We start from the raw sequence: 25,155 nt of genomic DNA on the forward strand, positions 1-25,155 counted from the left end.
CCTGCGCTTAACCAAGAACTCCACCAAGTCATGGAGACGACCCTGGAGCAACGTGAGTCGGGCCGTTGTGGGTCCTACTCATGGCAGTCCAGGTCCGGCATGAAGCAGTTTCATAGTTCAACACCAGCTGCCGTTCCCGGTGGCAACCAGTCCAACCTTTACCAAATATTTGTAGATTCAGTACAATCAAAAAAAGTAAAAGTACAGCATAGTGGACAATTTCAAACAACAGCTGGACTCGGCCAGTTGTAGCATGTACTTCACGCGAGACCTGGATGTGCGCCCCAAATAGCACTGCACATCCAGGTCCACAAACTAGAGACGAGGAAGCTCCAAAACCTGCAAGAAGCAGCAGATGGGTGGTTGTTGTGGTTCTCTGGGGGGTCAGCGGTGCTGCACCAGGCCCGGTTCAGAGCACTTAATTGGGGCGGTGAAGGAGGAAGGATGCTCTGGTGGTCCAGAGACCAGGACCAATACCAGATGTGAGTGTGGAAAAGAACGAATGAGTAAATACAAATCAGTCCCTTGAATGCATAAACTTGACTTATTAACTTATTTTACTTTAGTAATTTTCTCAGCTTTTGTCTGAAAACTAACCCTCATTCATGTGGGATTAAAAATCAAAAATCCAATTAGTTTTCTCGATGACAATCGTGGCTTTGTTTGTGTAATTGACGTGTTAACTTGGTGGCCGGTGAGGAAAGAGTTAAAGTTAGTGGGGAATGCATTTAGAGCTGTAGAACTATCATACTACAGTAGTACTTCCTGAGCTTGGTGAGTGTTACTACTGTCTGTGCTTCTGTGGGTCGACCTTGACTTCTCAGGAGTTTTGTGGAGACATTTTAAGCAGGACTCTCACACACAGACGTCGTCAGCTGCTCTGGTGCAGGAGTGGATTTATTCCTATTATTGTGTAATTGATACGATGAGTTATGGATTTCAATCCTTTGAGCTCATTCCCTGGAATGCTGGACCGGATCACCGTTGATTTGTGGCTTTATTCTGCTGAATCAGGAGAGTCTCCTCCTTCCATCCACACTCAGACATAATGCTGGTGCAGTGGCAGTGAATGGGACCACTGTGACTGTCGGGTTCAAAGACAGATGAGGTGGTGAGACCGGGGGAGGGGAGAGGAGGAGGTGGCAGCACAGTGACCTCTCCTTTCTACTCCTCTGGCTGCTCACAGTTGTGGTCGACTCAGTGTGAAGGCCTGTTAGGAGCCAGTGTCAGAATATTAGAGGATTTTCTGTGGAGACGTTCCGAGAGTGAGGTGAAAGATGCAGAAATAGAAGTGTGTTTGCTCACTGGAAACCCAGAATGTTTCCCTCTCACTCCTCCGCTCCTCTCCAGAAACCGTCTCAGCACGCTCCTGTGGAGGGACGGACTTCAAATGAGAGCCTATCCGAGAGGATTCCTCTGTCGGAGATACAGACCAGCACACGGGAGTCAGTGGCTTTTCACTTCTCCATTTCCCTGTCAGACCATGGAAAACGTGACATTTTGAAGAAGAATGAAAAGTTTTAAACTGCAAATCCAAATAAAAGTCCACAATGTTCTTTTTTCTCCGGGTCTGTCTTCGATCAGAGCAGCTCCTGTGTCAACATCACGCGTGTGTCAGAGAAGTGATGATGGTAAATATGATGTGAGGATGCTTGAGGTCTATTCCTGGTCCCTTGCTCTGGCAGCCCCCACCCCTCCAGAGATCCTCAATCAGACACTTGTCTCTCCTCTCTGCTGGACAGGAATAGCAGCAGCATCCCTGCAGGCTCCCACAGGAATCTCCTCCAACAGTCTCAGTCTTCCCCAGATATCTTGCATTCCTCTTTTTTCTTTATCTCGTCTTTGTGATTTACAGATTTTAACTCATCTGTTCAGAGATTTTGGGTGTTTATTGCCCTCTCAGAGTTCCCATCTGGATGTCCGAACCAGGGCGACTACTTCCACCTCAAGAGGTTTTGACTGACGTCGGCACGATGAACCGTCTCGGGTTCGGATTGCTTCAGGCGATAGCAACCTCTGATCCTCTCTCTCGAACTGAGCGGTGGCCATGTACGTAACTCCTACAACACAAAGCTGTTCGTCAGCGCCCGGGGGCTCATAAATGGGGGCAACGTGACAGTGATTAAAACTGCAGTTCCTCAGTCGTCCACTTTAACGTAACGCCCATCTTCACGAGGCTCATTTTTGCAGCTGAGCTAAATACCTGGACAGCTTCTCAGCAGCTGCACAGGGCCGCTTGACATAATTCACCTCTCCAACTACGCCAAGGCTTGACGTGACTTGAAGGTGCTCCCTCTGTCAGTGAGGGCGGGGTTACAGCTGCCACTCGCCGCTAGCCTGGTCCTGCTCCATTGTCTCATCCATACATGGTCATGGTGTCAGGACGCGCTTCCTCAGCTCTGACTAGATCTATCCTATCTTGACGTAGGCAAAGAACAGCTGGCGGTGACATGATGCAGCGGCGCTCCAACCATCTCAGGACTCTCACAACACTGGGCTTTGGCTCGTCTTCTTTCTTTGTCTCCAGTTTTCTGATGACAGAGGAAGAGGTTGAGTCTGTCCATGGAAGCCATTGAATTATGACGCTTCCTGGCCTGTTTGCCCTCATCGGTCTGTGACATTGTGAATTTCGGGATATCTGAACCATCCGTCACAGCAGTTCATGTGTCAGTGTTCACATCATTACAATTCATCACCTTCTCTACAAGACGACGTCATCTTTGTCCATGCAAGATTAAAACGTGTGCTTTCCTGCACTTCTTCGGCAGCCATCTGAATGAAAGCGACTACAAAAGCAGGGTTGTCACTCAGACTCGTGGAAAGCCTTGATGGTTCTGTGTCGCTCGTGATGATTTGCTGCTCATCTGAAAGGTTTGTAGAGACAGCGAAGCGGCTCGTTCTCAGTCGCCGTGCTGCAGTTCCCACGTGCCCCCCTGCACTCATTAAAACTCTCCGTGTGCCTCCAATTTCCTGAGTTGGTTTGTTTAAAGAGAATTCTGCTGCTATGACGAGTTAGTGCACGTTACTGTGCGTGCGCGCGTGTTTGTCTCTGTGTGTGTGCTTGTCTGTGTGTTTGTCTCTGTGTGTGTGCGCGCGTGTGTTTGTCTGTGTGTGTGTGCGTGTGTGTTTGTGTGTTTGTCTCTGTGTGTGTGCGTGCGCGTGTGTTTGTGTGTGTGCGTCTGTGTGTGTGTGTGCGTGTGTGTTTGTCTGTGTGCGTGTGTTTGTGTGCGTGTGTTTGTCTGTGTGTGTGCTTGTCTGTGTGTGTGTGTGTGTGTGTGTGTCTGTGTGTGTGTGCGCGCAGCAGCCTCAGCTTTAGTCGGCTTTCTCTTCTCACAGAACTCCAAATAAACACAGCCTCCAATGGTCAACTCCTCGATGTTTGTCTCGGTGTTTATTTTTCTCTTCCCGACCTCGACAGGGACACCTCCCCCATCTCCTGCTCCCACAATCCTTCACTGCCTTGGCTTCTCATAGCACACAAGAAAACAATATGGATTTCATTTCCGTTTTTACCATAAATTCAAGATCATCTTAGCAGCCAGTCGTTAGATTAACGTCAAACCTGCCGTGTGCATGGCTGGCGCCTTGAGATCTGACCTTTGAGATGACGGAACAAAAAAAAGTTGAACAGCTCTGAGATGACAGGTGTGTGCTTGCGCGTGCGTGTGTGAGACTAAACGAACGAACAAAGTCATGGAAATGCTCGGAGGCTCACTGGAGAATGTCCCGTGCTGAACTTCAGACGTCCTGGTGGAGCGTGTCTCTCGGTGCTGTGTGACCTTGAGGATTGTTCACTGTGACTGTGGGGCCTTTTCGTTGTTTTGCTTTGACATGTAGCTGTTTTCATGAGTGTGTGTGACGCCCTCAGAGCGTCTGTCTAGTCACCTGCTCTCGTGTGGCTCAGACCTCAGTGCGAAATTCTTTTGTTGTCTTTACTGGCCGACACAAAGACACCGAGTCGTCAGAGCTGCTGCGCTCGACTGATATTACACATTCTTGGTTTATGTAGCATCAAGCAGTAATTTTGTTGTTCCTTCTCTCTCTCTCTCTCTCTCTCTCTCTCTCACTCTCACTCTCTCTGGCTCTTAAACACACACACAAGCCACTCATGGAGGATTTACCTCCATTCATCTCCTGAAGAATCTCTGACACACAACTCAGTGATGCATCAGGCGGGAACACAGCGTTTGTTCCTGCAGGTTCTCAGGTGATCTCTACAGGTCGAACACCTTCTCATTGTCATCTTCACTTCGCTGCCCTCCCCTCAGCTACATCAGCCTGAGCTTTGCTCTGCGCTGCTTCACCACTGTAGCAGCATCAGGACTCTCTGTTGTTAAGTGAATCATTGTGTTTTTAAGTTGCATCACACTTCAGACTCAAAACTGAGCGCTCCTCCCACAGCAGATGACGGTGAGAACAAACATCACCCTTCACCCTGAGGCTCAAACGGCCAACTGAAGCAGACAAATGAGTTTTTGTTGGAAATGCATTTCATTTCTTTTGACCCCCCCAAAGTCTGTCTGAGTATCGTTGCTCATGTTTTTCCCAGCACGTTTAGTGAAGCCAGGTCACTGTTGGTCACTGACTAAAAGCGTCAGTGGCTGTTGGTCACTGACTATTGGTCACTGACTGAACGCGTCACTGGCAGTTGGTCACTGACTGAACGCGTCACTGGCTGTTGGTCACTGACTGAACGCGTCACTGGCTGTTGGTCACTGACTATTGGTCACTGACTGAACGCGTCACTGGCAGTTGGTCACTGACTGAACGCGTCACTGGCTGTTGGTCACTGACTGAACGCGTCACTGGCTGTTGGTCACTGACTGAACGCCTCACTGGCAGTTGGTCACTGACTGAACGCGTCACTGGCTGTTGGTCACTGAATAGTGGTCACTGACTAAAGATGTCACTGACTGAACGCGTCACTGGCAGTTGGTCACTGACTGAACGCATCACTGGCTGTTGGTCACTGACTATTGGTCACTGAATAAACGTGTCACTGACTGAACGCGTCACTGGCTGTTGGTCACTGACTTAACGCGTCACTGGCTGTTGGTCACTGACTGAACGCGTCACTGGCTGTTGGTCACTGACTGAAAGCGTCACTGGCAGTTGGTCACTGACTGAACGCGTCACTGGCTGTTGGTCACTGACTATTGGTCACTAACTAAACACGTCACTGACTGAAAGCGTCACTGGCAGTTGGTCACTGACTGAACGCATCACTGGCTGTTGGTCACTGACTATTGGTCACTGACTGAACGCGTCACTGGCAGTTGGTCACTGACTATTGGTCACTGACTGAACGCGTCACTGGCAGTTGGTCACTGACTGAACGCATCACTGGCTGTTGGTCACTGACTATTGGTCATTGACTAAACGTGTCACTGACTGAACGCGTCACTGGCAGTTGGTCACTGACTGAATGCGTCACTGGCTGTTGGTCACTGACTAAACGTGTCACTGACTGAACGCGTCACTGGCAGTTGATCACTGACTATTGGTCACTGACTAAACGTGTCACTGACTGAACGCGTCACTGGCTGTTGGTCACTGACTGAACACGTCACTGGCTGTTGGTCACTGACTGAAAGCGTCACTGGCAGTTGGTCACTGACTGAACGCATCACTGGCTGTTGGTCACTGACGATTGGTCACTGACTGAACGCGTCACTGGCAGTTGGTCACTGACTGAACGCGTCACTGGCTTTTGGTCACTGACAATTGGTCACTGACTGAACGCGTCACTGGCAGTTGGTCACTGACTGAACGCGTCACTGGCTGTTGGTCAGTGACTGAACGCGTCACTGGCTGTTGGTCAGTGACTGAACGCGTCACTGGCTGTTGGTCAGTGACTGAACGCGTCACTGGCTGTTGGTCACTGACTGAACACGTCACTGGCTGTTGGTCACTGACTGAAAGCGTCACTGGCAGTTGGTCACTGACTGAACGCATCACTGGCTGTTGGTCACTGACTATTGGTCACTGACGGAACGCGTCACTGGCAGTTGGTCACTGACTGAACGCGTCACTGGCTGTTGGTCACTGACTATTGGTCACTGACTGAACGCGTCACTGGCAGTTGGTCACTGACTGAACGCGTCACTGGAATTTGGTCACTGACTATTGGTCACTGACTAAACGTGTCACTGACTGAACGCGTCACTGGCTGTTGGTCACTGACTTAACGCGTCACTGGCTTTTGGTCACTGACTGAACGCGTCACTGGCTTTTGGTCACTGACTGAACGCGTCACTGGCTGTTGGTCACTGACTGAAAGCGTCAGTGGCTTTTGGTCACTGACTGAACGCGTCACTGGCTGTTGGTCACTGACTGAACGCGTCACTGGCTGTTGGTCACTGACTATTGGTCACTGACTGAACGCGTCACTGGCAGTTGGTCACTGACTGAACGCGTCACTGGCTTTTGGTCACTGACTATTGGTCACTGACTGAACGCGTCACTGGCAGTTGGTCACTGACTGAACGCGTCACTGGCTGTTGGTCACTGACTGAACGCGTCACTGGCTGTTGGGCAGTGACTGAACGCGTCACTGGCAGTTGGTCACTGACTGAACGCGTCACTGGCAGTTGGTCACTGACTGAACGCGTCACTGGTTGTTGGTCACTGACTGAACGCGTCACTGGCTTTTGGTCACTGACTGAACGCGTCACTGGCTGTTGGTCACTGACTGAACGCGTCACTGGCTGCTGGTCACTGACTATTGGTCACTGACTGAACGCGTCACTGGCAGTTGGTCACTGACTGAACGCGTCACTGGCTATTGGTCACTGACTGACAGCGTCACTGGCTGTTGATCATGACTGAACGCGTCACTGGTTGTTGGTCACTGACTGAACGCGTCACTGGTTGTTGGTCACTGACTGAACGCGTCACTGGCTGTTGGTCACTGACTGAACGCGTCACTGGCTGTTGGTCACTGACTATTGGTCACTGACTGAACGCGTCACTGGCAGTTGGTCACTGACTGAACGCGTCACTGGCTTTTGGTCACTGACTATTGGTCACTGACTGAACGCGTCACTGGCAGTTGGTCACTGACTGAACGCGTCACTGGCTGTTGGTCAGTGACTGAACGCGTCACTGGCAGTTGATCACTGACTATTGGTCACTGACTAAACGCGTCACTGACTGAATGCGTCACTGGCTGTTGGTCACTGACTAAACGCGTCACTGACTGAACGCCTCACTGGCTGTTGGTCACTGACTGAAAGCGTCACTGGCAGTTGGTCACTGACTGAACGCATCACTGGCTGTTGGTCACTGACGATTGGTCACTGACTGAACGCGTCACTGGCAGTTGGTCACTGACTGAACGCGTCACTGGCTTTTGGTCACTGACTATTGGTCACTGACTGAACGCGTCACTGGCTTTTGGTCACTGACTATTGGTCACTGACTGAACGCGTCACTGGCAGTTGGTCACTGACTGAACGCGTCACTGGCTGTTGGTCAGTGACTGAACGCGTCACTGGCTGTTGGTCAGTGACTGAACGCGTCACTGGCTGTTGGTCACTGACTGAACACGTCACTGGCTGTTGGTCACTGACTGAAAGCGTCACTGGCAGTTGGTCACTGACTGAACGCATCACTGGCTGTTGGTCACTGACTATTGGTCACTGACGGAACGCGTCACTGGCAGTTGGTCACTGACTGAACGCGTCACTGGCTGTTGGTCACTGACTATTGGTCACTGACTGAACGCGTCACTGGCAGTTGGTCACTGACTGAACGCGTCACTGGAATTTGGTCACTGACTATTGGTCACTGACTAAACGTGTCACTGACTGAACGCGTCACTGGCTGTTGGTCACTGACTTAACGCGTCACTGGCTTTTGGTCACTGACTGAACGCGTCACTGGCTTTTGGTCACTGACTGAACGCGTCACTGGCTGTTGGTCACTGACTGAAAGCGTCAGTGGCTTTTGGTCACTGACTGAACGCGTCACTGGCTGTTGGTCACTGACTGAACGCGTCACTGGCTGTTGGTCACTGACTATTGGTCACTGACTGAACGCGTCACTGGCAGTTGGTCACTGACTATTGGTCACTGACTGAACGCGTCACTGGCAGTTGGTCACTGACTGAAAGCGTCACTGGCTGTTGGTCAGTGACTGAACGCGTCACTGGCTGTTGGTCAGTGACTGAACGCGTCACTGGCAGTTGGTCACTGACTGAACGCGTCACTGGCAGTTGGTCACTGACTGAACGCGTCACTGGTTGTTGGTCACTGACTGAACGCGTCACTGGCTTTTGGTCACTGACTGAACGCGTCACTGGCTGTTGGTCACTGACTGAACGCGTCACTGGCTGCTGGTCACTGACTATTGGTCACTGACTGAACGCGTCACTGGCAGTTGGTCACTGACTGAACGCGTCACTGGCTATTGGTCACTGACTGACAGCGTCACTGGCTGTTGATCATGACTGAACGCGTCACTGGTTGTTGGTCACTGACTGAACGCGTCACTGGTTGTTGGTCACTGACTGAACGCGTCAGTGGCTGTTGGTCACTGACTGAACGCGTCACTGGCTGTTGGTCACTGACTATTGGTCACTGACTGAACGCGTCACTGGCAGTTGGTCACTGACTGAACGCGTCACTGGCTTTTGGTCACTGACTATTGGTCACTGACTGAACGCGTCACTGGCAGTTGGTCACTGACTGAACGCGTCACTGGCGTTTGGTCAGTGACTGAACGCGTCACTGGCAGTTGATCACTGACTATTGGTCACTGACTAAACGCGTCACTGACTGAATGCGTCACTGGCTGTTGGTCACTGACTAAACGCGTCACTGACTGAATGCGTCACTGGCTGTTGGTCACTGACTGAAAGCGTCACTGGCAGTTGGTCACTGACTGAACGCATCACTGGCTGTTGGTCACTGACGATTGGTCACTGACTGAACGCGTCACTGGCAGTTGGTCACTGACTGAACGCGTCACTGGCTTTTGGTCACTGACTATTGGTCACTGACTGAACGCGTCACTGGCAGTTGGTCACTGACTGAACGCGTCACTGGCTGTTGGTCAGTGACTGAACGCGTCACTGGCTGTTGGTCAGTGACTGAACGCGTCACTGGCTGTTGGTCACTGACTGAACACGTCACTGGCTGTTGGTCACTGACTGAAAGCGTCACTGGCAGTGGGTCACTGACTGAACGCATCACTGGCTGTTGGTCACTGACTATTGGTCACTGACGGAACGCGTCACTGGCAGTTGGTCACTGACTGAACGCGTCACTGGCTGTTGGTCACTGACTATTGGTCACTGACTGAACGCGTCACTGGCAGTTGGTCACTGACTGAACGCGTCACTGGAATTTGGTCACTGACTATTGGTCACTGACTAAACGTGTCACTGACTGAACGCGTAACTGGCTGTTGGTCACTGACTTAACGCGTCACTGGCTTTTGGTCACTGACTGAACGCGTCACTGGCTTTTGGTCACTGACTGAACGCGTCACTGGCTGTTGGTCACTGACTGAAAGCGTCAGTGGCTTTTGGTCACTGACTGAACGCGTCACTGGCTGTTGGTCACTGACTGAACGCGTCACTGGCTGTTGGTCACTGACTATTGGTCACTGACTGAACGCGTCACTGGCAGTTGGTCACTGACTGAACGCGTCACTGGCTTTTGGTCACTGACTATTGGTCACTGACTGAACGCGTCACTGGCAGTTGGTCACTGACTGAACGCGTCACTGGCTGTTGGTCAGTGACTGAACGCGTCACTGGCTGTTGGTCAGTGACTGAACGCGTCACTGGCAGTTGGTCACTGACTGAACGCGTCACTGGCTGTTGGTCACTGACTGAACGCGTCACTGGCTGCTGGTCACTGACTATTGGTCACTGACTGAACGCGTCACTGGCAGTTGGTCACTGACTGAACGCGTCACTGGCTGTTGATCATGACTGAACGCGTCACTGGTATTTGGTCACTGACTGAACGCGTCACTGGTTGTTGGTCACTGACTGAACGCGTCAGTGGCTGTTGGTCACTGACTGAACGCGTCACTGGCTGTTGGTCACTGACTATTGGTCACTGACTGAACGCGTCACTGGCAGTTGGTCACTGACTATTGGTCACTGACTAAACGTGTCACTGACTGAACGCGTCACTGGCAGTTGATCACTGACTATTGGTCACTGACTAAACGCGTCACTGACTGAACGCGTCACTGGCTGTTGGTCACTGACTGAACACGTCACTGGCTGTTGGTCACTGACTGAAAGCGTCACTGGCAGTTGGTCACTGACTGAACGCATCACTGGCTGTTGGTCACTGACGATTGGTCACTGACTGAACGCGTCACTGGCAGTTGGTCACTGACTGAACGCGTCACTGGCTTTTGGTCACTGACTATTGGTCACTGACTGAACGCGTCACTGGCAGTTGGTCACTGACTGAACGTGTCACTGGCTGTTGGTCAGTGACTGAACGCGTCACTGGCAGTTGATCACTGACTATTGGTCACTGACTAAACGCGTCACTGACTGAATGCGTCACTGGCTGTTGGTCACTGACTAAACGCGTCACTGACTGAACGCGTCACTGGCTGTTGGTCACTGACTGAACACGTCACTGGCTTTTGGTCACTGACTGAAAGCGTCACTGGCAGTTGGTCACTGATTGAACGCATCACTGGCTGTTGGTCACTGACTATTGGTCACTGACTGAACGCGTCACTGGCAGTTGGTCACTGACTGAACGCATCACGGGCTGTTGGTCACTGACTATTGGTCACTGACTGAATGCGTCACTGGCAGTTTGTCACTGACTGAACGCGTCACTGGTTGTTGGTCAGTGACTGAACGCGTCACTGGCTGTTGGTCACTGACTGAACGCGTCACTGGCTGTTGGTCACTGACTGAACGCGTCACTGGCTGTTGGTCACTGACTGAACGCTTCACTGGCTGTTGGTCACTGACTGAACGCGTCACTGGCCTTTGGTCACTGACTGAACGCGTCAGTGGCTGTTGGTCACTGACTGAACGCGTCACTGGCTGTTGGTCACTGACTATTGGTCACTGACTGAACGCGTCACTGGCAGTTGGTCACTGACTGAACGCGTCACTGGCTTTTGGTCTCTGACTATTGGTCACTGACTGAACGCGTCACTGGCAGTTTGTCACTGACTGAACGCGTCACCAGCTGTTGGTCAGTGACTGAACGCGTCACCGGCTGTTGGTCAGTGACTGAATGCGTCACTGGCAGTTGGTCAGTGACTGAACGCGTCACTGGCAGTTGGTCACTGACTGAACGCGTCACTGGCTGTTGGTCACTGACTGAACGCGTCACTGGCTGTTGGTCACTGGCTGCTGGAGTTTGAAGCTCCTCAGCTTTCATACTTGAAACTGAATTCAACTTTTTCACATTTCTCCTTCTTTCTTCATCCTTTCTTCCTGACGTCACTCCTCCATATTCCATCTCTCACCTGTGTCTCGTTCAGCTGTTGTAATAACATGGTATCGACAGCTTCAGTCAGCGCTGCTCAGAGAGAAAAGAGGGGAAGTGTGAGTGTGAGTACACAAACATGAACGCACACACGTGTGCACAGCCATTAAAGCTGAATTTTCCAACTGGTATAGAAAAACAAGCTCATATCCTTCAAGATGTAAGATTTTCTATATTTCATCGTGGAGATGAGAGACGAATAAAAATACGTCAGGCTGATCATGAATGTAGTAAAACACAGGTGTGTAATGAAGTCCTGCCTGTCGGGACAGAAACCCTCTGAATCCTGGTTCTGAATGATGAGTGTACCTGGTACCACAGGTTATGTTCTGGTGGGACTGGTTCTGTTTCTGATGACACCAGGTCTCATCACTGATGTCAGCTGTCACACTGGTGAAGCGGTGGGGATGAAGTCAAATCTTAGCAGACACAAACTCAGTGCCTGTGTTGTGCTGTTCCGTGTCATGTCGTGTTTTGTCATGCCATGCTGTGTCGTGTTGTGATGTGTCTCATCGTGCTGGGTTGTGCCATCCTTAACACAGTTGTGTGGTACTGACACGCGTGGTTTGCCTCCTGTCAGCTGCATTTGTTTGTGGTTCAGTTGAGTGGCAGGAGTCGTGCCTTGTCTGTTTCTGTAGCTCAGATTGGCGTGCAGCTCAGCTCAGTTCCTCATGAGAATGTCTGAGGACCCGTGTGGGTTTGGGGAGCCTGTCAGTGAACGTGTCAGTGAGCTCAGGACTTGGCTTCTCGGCCTCATCACATCCGATGTATTCCGAGGCCACGGTTGCTCCTGATGCTCTGTTTGCTGTTTTAGGCTGGTTTGTGCCGGGTCCCAGGCCAGGCTGCCTCCTCCCTCTACTTCAGTTTATTTTACTTCTGCTAGGTTTAAATTGGTCATAGATACACTGCTTTCTTGGGTTTAGCTCTTAGAGGTGCTCAGCGCTGAGCCACTTCTCTGGTCTTGACAGGGTCAGTGTGTTGCTGGCTGCAGTATGTGGGGTTTATCAGGTGGTTTGATTGTTTTGTAGTCTTTAGTGGACCAGTTTGGTTATTTTTACCTGACTGTGGTGTCAGACTGTCGCTATACACAATCCTGTTGTCAGTAAAGACTGTGTCAGCACATTTGGGACTTTTTTTAAGGAGTCTGGTCAAGTTTATGGACTGAGACTAAACTAAAATGTCAAGTGTTTTCTTTGACTGAGATAAGTTGACCAAATAAGAACAGGATGTAGATGAAACTGACAACAACTGAGACGAGATTGGAAATTGAAACATTTCTGCTGCCAAAATTAACACTTTCAGGCTTTTCTTGGCATTTTCACACAACCTTTCAGAGAGGCAAGTACAGCAGTATACAAGTACATATACAGAGGATTTGTACCTTGACCTGCATGAATATTGTATCATTATCACCTGTGAAAAGCAAATGCGAAACATTTCACTTGATTTTTCTTCACGAGTGCACCATGTTATGCTGTTCATAATTCACATGCTCCTTGCATGTCGTGTGTTCTGTCCCCGTCTGCACAGATGGCATGAACTGTATGAACAAGGATCATGGCTGCGCCCACATCTGCAGGGAGGCTCCAGGGAAGGGAGGCGTGTCGTGCGAGTGCCGTCCTGGATTTGAGCTGGCCAAAAACCAGAAGGACTGTAAATGTAGGTGTTCTCCAGTGCTCCATCTCCTCCTCCACAGGTAGACGGCATCTGCTCTGACCCTCTGACGCGACAGCTGTGGCATAGCGCAGTTGGTTCAGCTTCAAATGAACTCTGGGAAGACGCCACTCACAGCTGGGAATGCTAGATCCACAGCTGGCTCCTGCTACACGATATCCACTCAGAGCCTGCCGGAAGACACTGCCCACCGGCAACATGTGACTTCCTAATTACAGGCGTCCCGCCCTTCATCCTCCTCTCTGACACAGTTGGTCACAGTAACTCTGCAGCTGCAGGCGCCAGATGCAGTTTTTCTGTCAGGTCTTAGTCTTTAGTCATTTCACCTGTCACTTTATTCTACAGCGTACACGCCAGCAAGGTATTAACACGATGTTTTACAGGTCTGCAGTGCTGGGCTAAAGTGGGCCTGTCATACACATCTGTATCAGCAGGGATGGAAGCTTTCCAGAGGCCGTCAACCTTAATACATGTGGGTGGACATTAAATACCAAGATCGTTTAAGCGTTCCTGGCCAAGCAGGAGGTGCTGAAGGATTCAGCTGAGAGAATGTTTTCCTCTGAACCCCCCCTCGCTGTTCCACCCCTGATCTCCACTCTTCTGCCTGTAGCCGAGGAATTTAAGGCAGCTGCTTTTTGGAGAGAAAACGAAGCTGTTAGTTACACCATAGTTACACCTTAGTTACACCTTAGTTACACCTTAGTTACACCATAGTTACACCTTAGTTACACCTTAGTTACACCATAGTTACACCTTAGTTACACCATAGTTACACCATAGTTACACCATAGTTACACCATAGCTGCAGTTTCAGGAGGTTCAGGTTTCATTGATGCTTGCCCACAGCCCCCCTCCCCCCATATGGCAGTGAGAGTCTGAATGGATGTCAATGTGTCAGCCTCGCTGTGGACGGGTCACCTGTCCATCAGATTCACCTTTGCCAGGAAATCCTGCTCAGCCGGCAGGTGTGGCAGATTAGCATGCTGAAAATTGCACAGGTGTGTGTGTGTGTGTGTGTGTGTGTGTGTGTGTGTGTGTGCACGTGTGTTTGTGAGAGAGAGATGCAGTTCCTGGAGGCTGAAAGGTCCAGGATGCACAGCCATTGATGAGGTGTGGACTCAAGTGTTGCTCATATGTTTGTTGTGAATGTTTAAAAAGTTTATTTAAAAAAAATTACAAAAGTGGAGACAGACAGTAAATGACATTCATCAAATGTATGGTTTGTGAGTCCAAGCGCACACCAGAGCTGCTGGTTCTGCCTCTGTAGGCTCCACACACACACACACACACACGCACACACACACACACACACACACACACATGAACACACGTGGTCACACATGAAGAGACACGAGGAGGCGGGAGACGGAGCGCCTCTCCAAGTGCCAGTTCAAGTAGGTCTGTTGGACCGGTGCAGAATAGTGATGGCTGTTAGCACAATGGAGGCGTAGTTAGCATGCAGAGACCCAGCAGGCCTCTCCAGCGCCACATACCTGGGGCTGCTGGTTGTCCAGAACCAAGTCCACTTCACATAGGCAGTCGTCTATAGCAACAGAGAACACCAACACGTGATGCTCCCAGAGGTTCTGTTCTCCTACTCGGTTCTACTCGTGTTCCTCTGCAAGCCCAAAGGAACCCAGACAGAAGCTGAGGATTTGTCCTGACTCATTTTCCAACTGAAGTGATACTCATCATTTAGTTTTTCTGTGTTTTTATATGGAAATCAAATACTACTGCTACTACCACTACTACTGAACTCCACTATGACCTCATGTCTTGTGAGGGCGTGTGAATGGTGGTTGTGTGACACTAACATCAAAGTATGAAATGATGACATCATCACAATACACTCAGTAACACCTTGAGGTTAGAAGGCAATGTCAGCTGATCTGCCTCGCCATGTGAATGCGTTGTGCTCGGTTTGTGTTCTAATGGCCTGCGGCGGTGGCGTTTGGCTCTGGGTCTGTTGGCTGTAGCGGTGGCTCAGTTCTCTTGGGCTGTCCCGGGAAACAGGAGCGCTCCTCCTGTCTTCTCTGTGGAGTTAGCAGCTGGGCTCCAACTTCCTCAGGCTCCTGTTGCTGGCAGAGCTGAAGTCATCTGGCAGATCGGCGGGCGATATGGCCCAAAATGAAATCTCACACCAGCACACGCCGTTCACCTTTTTCCTCTCAAATCTTTCAATCTCAGAGAACCTCCAAAAAGCACCAAGATTGCTCTAATCTCAACGTGAATGTCTGACTCCATTCTCAGAACGAAGGACAGTTTAGTCCTCCATCATCTCAGGTAGAAGAACAGCCTGATCAGCTCCATCCACGTCGCTGGAGACACGAAGAAGGGATGCACGTACCGAACAGTATTTCAGTACTTGAAATAAACTTTTTGGATGAAGTATCAGTTTGACAGTGTTGACAAGCCTGAAATCGTCATTGGTGAGGGTGGTTTGTGTCCGAGGGTCAGAACAAACATAGCGTGGGGAGAACAATGGACGCTGGTTGGTCAGGGGAACACAGGATGTCCTCTTGTTGGCCTCATGAAAATGTCAGTTTGTTTTTTTATCTCATTAACCTTTTATGACAGCAAATCTGTATCTTGTCTGTAGTGACATGTAACTATGGAAACGGTGGTTGCCAGCACATATGTGACGACACCGACACGGGACCAGTGTGTGGCTGCCATCAGAAGTACGCCCTGCACTCAGACAGCAAGACCTGCATTGGTAAGTTAACACCAGGGTGGTGTCCTTCTGTACATCTCTCTTTCTCTCTCTCTCTCTCTCTCTCTCTCTCTCTCTCTCTCTCTCTCTCTCTCTCACACACACACACACACACACACACACACACACACATAAGCTCTCAGCCACAGACACAAACTGCAGAAGACGGGGTTGATGTGTGGACAGATAACTTTCCCAGCTCAGCCTTGTTTCAGAGGGCCAGAGTTACAATCCAGCTTCAGATCTTGAGTCTAAATTGCAGTTCAAATAAACACGGACGCGTTGGAACTGAGAGAGACAGTTGTTGAGAATGACTCCAACCACCCTCGCGTGAGGCGCGAGACTCCAACCACCCTCGCGTGAGGCGCGAGACTCCAACCACCCTCGCGTGAGGCGCGAGACTCCAACCACCCTCGCGTGAGGCGCGAGACTCCAACCACCCTCGCGTGAGGCGCGAGACTCCAACCACCCTCGCGTGAGGCGCGAGACTCCAACCACCCTCGCGTGAGGCGCGAGACTCCAACCCTCGCGTGAGGCGCGAGACTCCAACCACCCTCGCGTGAGGCGCGAGACTCCAACCACCCTCGCGTGAGGCGCGAGACTCCAACCACCCTCGCGTGAGGCGCGAGACTCCAACCACCCTCGCGTGAGGCGCGAGACTCCAACCACCCTCGCGTGAGGCGCGAGACTCCAACCACCCTCGCGTGAGGCGCGAGACTCCAACCACCCTCGCGTGAGGCGCGAGACTCCAACCACCCTCGCGTGAGGCGCGAGACTCCAACCACCCTCGCGTGAGGCGCGAGACTCCAACCACCCTCGCGTGAGGCGCTTGGGTTATTCTTAGTTTCATGCCCTTCTAAACCAAACTGCATTTTCATGAGAAAAAACACCTTTGTTTCCCTCATAAGAAGTAAAGTTTCTCAAAATAAACACAGCACAATTGAAGATGGTTAGCATAAATGCTACTAGCTGACGAACTGAGGACAGGTGCCGGTTCTTTCCTACCTGCTGGTTCACCTTGGCAACACAGGTGGAAGCACAGGTCTTCAGATGTTTAGTTGTCCTTAACAGACTCAAATATCTCCTGCAGTGTTCATCTTTTCATTGCAGTGCTTTTTGTTGGGCACAGAACTGCAAACAGAACATACAGGGTAGAAGTACCGCTCCTTTGAGCGTGAAGAGTCCAGGACACTCATGCTGCCAGTCGGCCCCGGCCGGATATCACAGGGTTTAAGTGGAGGGACACAGAGACGAGCGCTGCTACGTGGAGGAGTCGGTCGGCCTGCTGGGACGTCCCCTCCTCCCTCCACGCTGCGGCCAGCAGGAAGCGCCCCTCTTCGATGAGGGAAGTCGTTTGTACACGACTGCCCTGTGTGTTTCTGCTCTGGCTCCATTCTCAGTTTCTGACCAGCGCAGCAGGACTGCACCGTTCCTGTGCGGGATCCTCTGGTTCCCAGCAGTTCTCACAGGAGACATCACTTCTGCAGCACAAACTAGATCATGTTGCTTTAACTCATTCTTCATCCTCGTGTGTACATAAGCACTTCCAACCTACAGAAAATTGTGGATGAACTTGAATTACTTTTAGCAGAGTGGTAGAACCCGGAGAACGCTAAATATCAACACAGCAGAAGAACTTTAGTTTGTGTTGGTTTACAGCAAGACAACAGTGCAACATGCAGGCCATGTCTGCCCCCTGGGCTGCAGCTACACCTTCCACTGACTGAACCCTCGGCGCGAGTGTTGTCACCAGCAGCCTGGTGGCGAGGGATTGCGGTGTCGATGTTGGTAATCCAGGCAGTGAAGCTCCAGTTTAGTGTGGATGTTCCCTCAGTGCTGACCTCATTGACACGCCAGCGCTCCAGAGGTGGTCATGTGACACGAGCTGCAATAAAGAAGCAAACCTTGGGAATGTCTTCATCTACAAAGGAAAAACTGAGGTTACTCATTTTTTTGGGTAGTCAAGAACATTGCCAGCTAGCGCTAGCTTGCTTAGCTAGTTTTTTTGCTCACAATGATCTCAGGGCCGATTCGTCATGCGTGAAAGCCGGAAGTGCGACCTGCCGAGTCACAGGCGAGAAGAAGAGACTCTTGGCCTTCGTGTCCTTCTGCCCTTTGAGGATCCAGCAGGCGGATCCTCGACAGACCTACTTGTCCCATGATGTTTCTATACACTGAAAAACACCTACCATACCAGATACGCAGTACTTGTATGTACCTACGTCACGTCTACTTCGCTTTATTAGGAAAGATCAGAGCAGAGCTCGTGTCCTTCCGCTTGAGGAGAGACGTGTGGCTCGCCTGAGACAGAACAGCGCTCAAGATTTGCAGATAAACACATCAAGAAGAACACCAGAGTTTGATTGACATGTAAGCTGGTGACCTGTCAAGACTGAACCTCTCTGTGATGTCACTGTGATGTGCTGCCCCTCCTGCTCTGATGGAACACCTGAAGCATCCCCCCACCATCTCTCCTCCACCCCCATCTCACTCTCCCTCTCCCTCCCTCCCTCTCCTTCACTCTCCCTCCCTCCTACTCTCTCTCCCACCCTCTGTCCCTCCCTCTCGAGCTCTCACCCCCCACCCTCTCATCTCCACACCTGTCTCTCGTTCTGGGTTTTGATTGTTGACAACTGTTCTTCCTTTCAGCAGCTATGGAGAAGGCAGAGGCTCCACCACCGAGAGTCTGTGACCACCAGGCCGAATGAGAACCCTCGTCTCCCCCTCTCCTTTTCTTTCTGGCTCTTTCTCTGTCACTCTTTATACTCTGACAAGAGAAAGGACCTCTGTCTTTGGTCCAAGTGTCCCAACTGCTCCATGGGCCTACCTTTACCCCCTCCCCCGTAGTGCTGTCCCTCTGCTTCTCCTCCCTCTCCTGCTTCCTGGTGATAGTACCTGATTGCCTGTCTTGTCTGAGCATCCGTTTTAAAGCCCAATCCATTGGGAAAAATGACAAATCCTCTGTGTGCAGGAGCAAAGAGTGACTCTGGGTGGGGTGGGCGGGTCGGGGGCCACATTTTAGACTCTGTGGTTCACATGGACCTCTCAATTGCAGCCTGATCTTAGCAAAGCTTCAGCAAACATAAACATCGCCTCCGTCTCCAGCTCTCCTCCTCCACCTCAGTCCCAAATGAAACACAACCAACTCACCAAAAATTAAACACCCTCCAACCCAGAATGCTTCTTTCCATCCATCAGCCCCTCCTCTTCCTCCACACGCCTCCGTAGAGACGCGGCGCCGTTCATACTGCATGTGTCCACTCACATTTGCGTGTCGCTGCGTCTGTCACTAACTTTCCTGAGTTGTTTCTGCTCACTCAGCTGCATGGCAGAGCCTTCACTACTCCCCTTTTCTTTTTTTAATTCTCTTTCATTTTGGAGTTGAAGTTCATTTTTGTTGTTGTTGTTGTTAGCGACCCTGGTAATGCTGTGTCCTCCCAGTGCCTTGTTCTCTGTAACCATTGCGCTCTAGCTGTAGTCCTGTAGACCGGTTGAACCTCCTTCTGGTCCAGTCTAGGTCTGTTTTTTTAAACACTCCCCTTTGTGGGCCTCCGACCACCTCTTAATCCCAGAGACTCTTTAGGAGCAAGTGGCCGGGACCCATCTCCTCCACCCCTTCCACTCCCACAGAAACACTCGCATTCTATTTCCCTCTCCAAAAGAGTTCTTCACACGCTCAAGCACGCACGCACACACACACACACACACACACACACACACACACACACACACACACACACACACACACACAAGTATGCACACTGGAATCCACAAGCTCTTGATTAAACAATCACACACACATTCATACAACCATATTTTAGCCATTAGCTGAGTGTAAAAAAGACTCATTGGTGAGAGTCCTCAGTGGGTCCACACTCACACACACTCACACAGACTCACACACACTCACACAGACTCACACACACACACACACTCACACAGACTCACACAGACTCACACACACACACACTCTCACACAGACTCACACAGACTCACACACACTCACACAGACTCACACACACTCACACAGACTCACACACACACACACACTCACACAGACTCACACACACTCACACAGACTCACACACACACACACACACTCACACAGACTCACACAGACTCACACACACACACACTCTCACACAGACTCACACAGACTCACACACACTCACACAGACTCACACACACTCACACAGACTCACACACACACACACACTCACACAGACTCACACAGACTCACACACTCTCACAGACTCACACACACACACACACTCACACACTCTCACACAGACTCACACAGACTCACACACACACACACACACTCACACACACTCACACAGACTCACACAGACTCACACACACACACACTCACACAGACTCACACAGACTCACACACTCACACAGACTCACACACACACACACACACTCACACACTCTCACACAGACTCACACAGACTCACACACTCTCACACAGACTCACACACACACACACTCACACAGACTCACACAGACTCACACACACTCACACAGACTCACACACACACACACACTCACACAGACTCACACAGACACACACACACTCACACACTCACACAGATTCACACAGACACAGACTCACACAGACACACATAGACTCACACAGACACACACAGACCCACACAGACACACACACACAAAAACAGACACACACACAGACACACTCACACACAGACACACACACTCACACACAGACACACGCACAGACACACACACAAACACACACACAGACACACTCACACACAGACACACTCACACACAGACACACACACTCACACAGACACACTCACACACACACTCACACACATAGACACACACACACTCACACTCTCAGACACACAGACACACACAGACTCACACACACTCACACAGACACACACACACACAAAAACAGACACACACAGACATACACTCAAACACCCACACACACTCACACTCTCACACACACTCACACTCTCACACACACCCACACAGAGACACACACACTCACACACACTCACACACACTCACACACACACTCACACTCTCACACACACCCACACAGAGACACACACACTCACACACCCACACACTCACACAGACACACACTCTCACACACACCCACACACTCTCACACACACCCACACAGACACACACTCACACTCTCACACACACTCACACTCTCACACACACAGACACACACTCTCACACACACACTCACACAGACACACTCACACTCTCACACGCACTCTCACACACACCTACACAGACACACACTCACACCCACACAGACACACACTCACACTCACACAGACACACACACACACACACACACACTCACACACAGTCCCAGGTGCATGCTTGCCACTCTAACCCTGCCAGGCCTCCAGAGTGTCTCTGTCCCAGTGTCCTCGTCCCAGCCAGTTGTGATGTGTTCCATAGACAAACAGGCAACCAGCGCTGCCCAGACTTCCTCCTGCTGCTTTTGTCCTCCTCTCATCCACTCCTCCCTCGTGGGCCTTGATGGGACCGATTCTCTCGCTCCTCTCGCTCCTCCCTCCCCTGCTCTTCATTGCTTCTGGATCATCTGGTCATCGTTTCTGTCTCTCGTTTGACCTCCTCTCCTCCTTCTCTTCATCACCCTCTCTCCTCCTTCTCGTTGTCACTCTTCCTCTGTGCTTCTGTCTCTGCATCCGTGTTCCAGCAGCGTGTCTTGGTGGAGTGGGACATGTATCCTCCCTCCCCCTGCCTGTCTCTGTCTGTCTCCCCATCCTAATGTGAGGGAATAATTGTTGACCGTGTGGCTGTTTGATATGGAAGACAAAGCTCCGTAGGCGACACCCTAAACCCCTCTAGCTGTTAGCTCCACCCGCGCCCCGTCCCACCCACGTGCCTGTGAGCCACACACTGATACTGATCATTTCATTCATTGATTTGCTCTGAGGGATTCATTGTGGTGATTAACACTCTAACAGGGATGGCGCTTGTTCATCGCTTCTTGCTTCTTGGCTTTGTTTTTTTTGTTTGTTTGGTTTTTTTTGCTCAAACGCCAGAGGGGCTGAAGGTCATTTGGGCTTCTCATTAACCTGCTGCTCACTGTTTGTCCCCTTGTCACTTGTGTTTTAGAGAAAGATGAGGCTGCAATTGAGAGCTCTGAGTTCAATGCCACGTCAGTAGCTGATGTGGACAAGCGGGTGAAACGGCGGCTACTTATGGGTAACTCTTTTCTTCCTCTTTCTATGTGTTGCCATGGCGCTTGTGCTTGTGTCCTCGACTCGACTCCTCTTGTTCCCACTTATTTTCCTCTTCTTATGTCTTTGTTTGGTTTCATTTGAAAAGCTTTGGTGCCCACAGTGTCTCCTCTCTCAGTTGTCTTGTGACTGTCCCTCAGGTCATGAGGAGGAGTGAGGTGTCTTCCTCCTAACCCTTCCTCTCTGTCTTCACCTACCAAACTGGCTCTTTGTTCTTTAATGACCAACATTTATTTTCCCAGTTGCACCTCCAACTCTAAAAATGTTGTGTTCCATTCCCCCGTTTTCTGACTTCTTGTATTACAAAGACAGGTACTTAAATAGGAAATGGAGACCTCCAGACTTCAGAACAATAAAAGGCTCCAAGTTATGTGCTGTACTAGGAAGAACATCCTCAGAACCCTCCGCCGGGGCAGTAAATGTGAGGAAGGTCCAGTCCCAGGATGTACCGGTGCTGATCCGACTGTCAGCTGTTATCAGCAGGACTGGATGATTTTAAAGCTTCTCAGGCTGATGATGGGAAGATGGCTGCTTCCCTGCGTTTGCCGCCCGCTACGCTGCATCCCCCGACTTCACCGCGTTCAAACAGACGAGTCACGTTTAGGGAGCTTGTTCTTGCTGCTGACGAGCCCAGTCTGTCGACCCTGTAACTCAAGTCTCCCTCAGAAATCTCTCTTAAAGAGCACGCCAACTTTTTGGGGGACATTTATTATCCGTCCTTTTAGCGCCATACAAGTAGATAAAGGTCAAACCTGCTAGGACCTAGGAAGGCCCCAGCCTGCCCTGATGGAACTAGAACAGTGCTGAGTGCTCATTTGGAAAACCTTGAAGCTCATGCTGTGTTTTTACTGCCTGGACCTCCTTGGACTGTCTCTGCCTGCCGACATTCATCCTCTTCTTTGAACCCGTCCCCCACAGAGCAGTGGGCGGCCGTTGTGGTGCTCACCATCAACTCCAGATCTGCTGCCGGTGTTTTGGAGGAGCACCAACAGGATGACCTACTGACATGTCTGATAGAACCCGTGCAGGCAGCACTCAGACACAGGAAAACTCCACACAGCAGTCATCCTCCTCATCCTCACCCACGCTAGTTAGCTTAGCACAATGGCTGGTAGTGGATGGGAAGGGTTGGCATCAGCGAGCTCAGGATTCTGACACTGCAATCATTTAAACTGTTCCTCATCACCAATGTTACACCACCCCCCCTTTTATATTCATGAAGGCAGAGACCATCTGAGGCTGCTAGTCCTCATAGCAGCTAGCAGTCAGCTCAGTGACTTCAGGTTTATAAATAAAGCTTGATTGAATTTGATTGGTGATAGTTTACCATGCTGCCCCACTGGGCTGGGCTGCCTCCTCCAGTTCATTTTAGGGAACATGGAAGAATGAAGCCATGGGTCAGAAGCGCAAAGACATCGGCCATCCCAGCAACACCGTCGTCGTCCTCACCACCCCCCCCCCTTCCTCCAGTAAACACAGACGTCTGTCCGTGGTGAAATCAACACCTCCACTCATTTAGAAACAAATTAATGGAGCAGTTCATTCTGCTGTCATGTGATCTTTCCAGTTATCAGACACCGAACATAACGATCTCAGCCTGTCAGAGGAAAATAAACTCAGCCCACAGAATTAACGATGCAGGAAATGACACAATATTGCAACAATTCGAGTTATTTTGGCCCCCCGTTGATCATGTTGGCCCCCACTCATGGGGCAACAGGACCAGGTCGAACTTTTACTTTCATTTTCAAGTCCCTTGGCATCCCTGTAGTTATTCATCCTTCACTTCTCCGTACTGGCCCTGTCTGCTCTGTGTGGATCCTCTCCAACTCTCAAAGCAATTGTGACATAAACGCGAAGCAAATGAGTGAGAGTCACATTTGAATTCACTTCTTAACATTCCCTCTTCTGCCAGTTTGTACTAAATATTACTGCTTATCTGCATCATATCGTAGCTGAAGCTGCATAGTGACAGGATGAGAACAACAGCTCTTCTTTGCTGAGAGTTATTCTGGCGTGCTCGTGGTCGGACCTCAGTGTGCTGCTAACGTCTCTCGGGAACCGTCTTCTAACAAGGCAACCTGTCAAATTACGAACACATATTTTTGGACAGAATCACTGTTTGTCAATATTTTAATCTTTCAAACCAATAAGATGAAGTTCTTTGATAGGCTGAAGCGGTGAAGCGAGCCTGACGAGTAAACACGCGTGGTTGCTAGGAGTCGTCGCCAGTGCTGCCTGGCACAGCCAGAACAGCGTCTGCGTGTTAGAATTGACACTGATATCATTTTGTCTGCTTCCTGCCACATGCAGTGCTGCTGTCTCTCCCCATGCTGACATCACACGGCCCACAGCCCAGGTCGATCAAGACAGATGGAGCTGCAGCAGAGGCTGTAATGAGAATCTGTGGCTGGGACGAGGACACGGGGGGGGGGGGGGGAGAGGGGACAGGAGAGGGACCAGTTGAGACAGTTGCTCATGGTAGCATGCAGAGCAACCATGAGGACGTACTATGGTGCTCTCCAGAACTTCTGACACCGGATCATAAATCTGCTTTGGTTCGTCTCCATTAAACCAGAAACTCGTGTGTTTATGGGACGCTGAAAGCTGGAACCAGCTACTCGCTACACTCAGCCAAGACACCGTGTTCATTGTTGGGGTGTAAAGGTGCCATTTGTATACTTTCATTGCTTTGGAGACGGCAGGCGGGGTTCTTCCAAACTCTCCCATAAAAGAGCTTATCGTTTTGGTGCATAGCCTCCAATTTCAGGAGTGGTTCGATGTAGTCCAACTGGATTGAAGTGAATGAGACAAACTGTTGGCCTGCCCTCTTCCATGCACCACAGGAGCAAATGATCAAGTGTGTGAGAGGCTCTTGCAGTCCTCTAGTTCTGGTGGACTCAGGGTGAAGCTGCAAATCATTTGGATTTTTAATTTGCTCAAGTTTGCACCAGCAACTGGACACAAACATCATGTGGTGAGATCAGAGAGGGCTGACGCGTCTCTGATGTCCTCACTG

The 25,155-nt window shown here is 50.6% G+C and overlaps 1 protein-coding gene across 6 annotated transcripts in view; it reads left to right on the forward strand.

Moving 5' to 3' along the window:
* scube1 (signal peptide, CUB domain, EGF-like 1) overlaps window positions 1-25,155 on the forward strand; it is a 74,317-nt gene that overhangs the window by 26,515 nt on the left and 22,647 nt on the right. For 4 of the 6 annotated variants that reach the window (XM_086201371.1, XM_086201372.1, XM_086201373.1 and 1 more), the window contains exons 5-7: window positions 13,014-13,142; window positions 15,757-15,873; window positions 22,012-22,101. In XM_086201371.1, the coding sequence (XP_086057497.1) occupies window positions 13,014-13,142; window positions 15,757-15,873; window positions 22,012-22,101 (336 nt within the window). The remainder of the gene's footprint in view (window positions 1-13,013; window positions 13,143-15,756; window positions 15,874-22,011; window positions 22,102-25,155) is intronic. The other 2 variants (XM_086201374.1, XM_086201375.1) reach the window with 1 other exon arrangement.

The sequence above is a fragment of the Aulostomus chinensis genome, chromosome 4 (assembly GCF_037954235.1).
Source record: "Aulostomus chinensis isolate RoL2024-O1b breed Wild chromosome 4, RoL_Achi_v1.0, whole genome shotgun sequence".
NCBI lineage: Eukaryota > Metazoa > Chordata > Actinopteri > Syngnathiformes > Aulostomidae > Aulostomus > Aulostomus chinensis.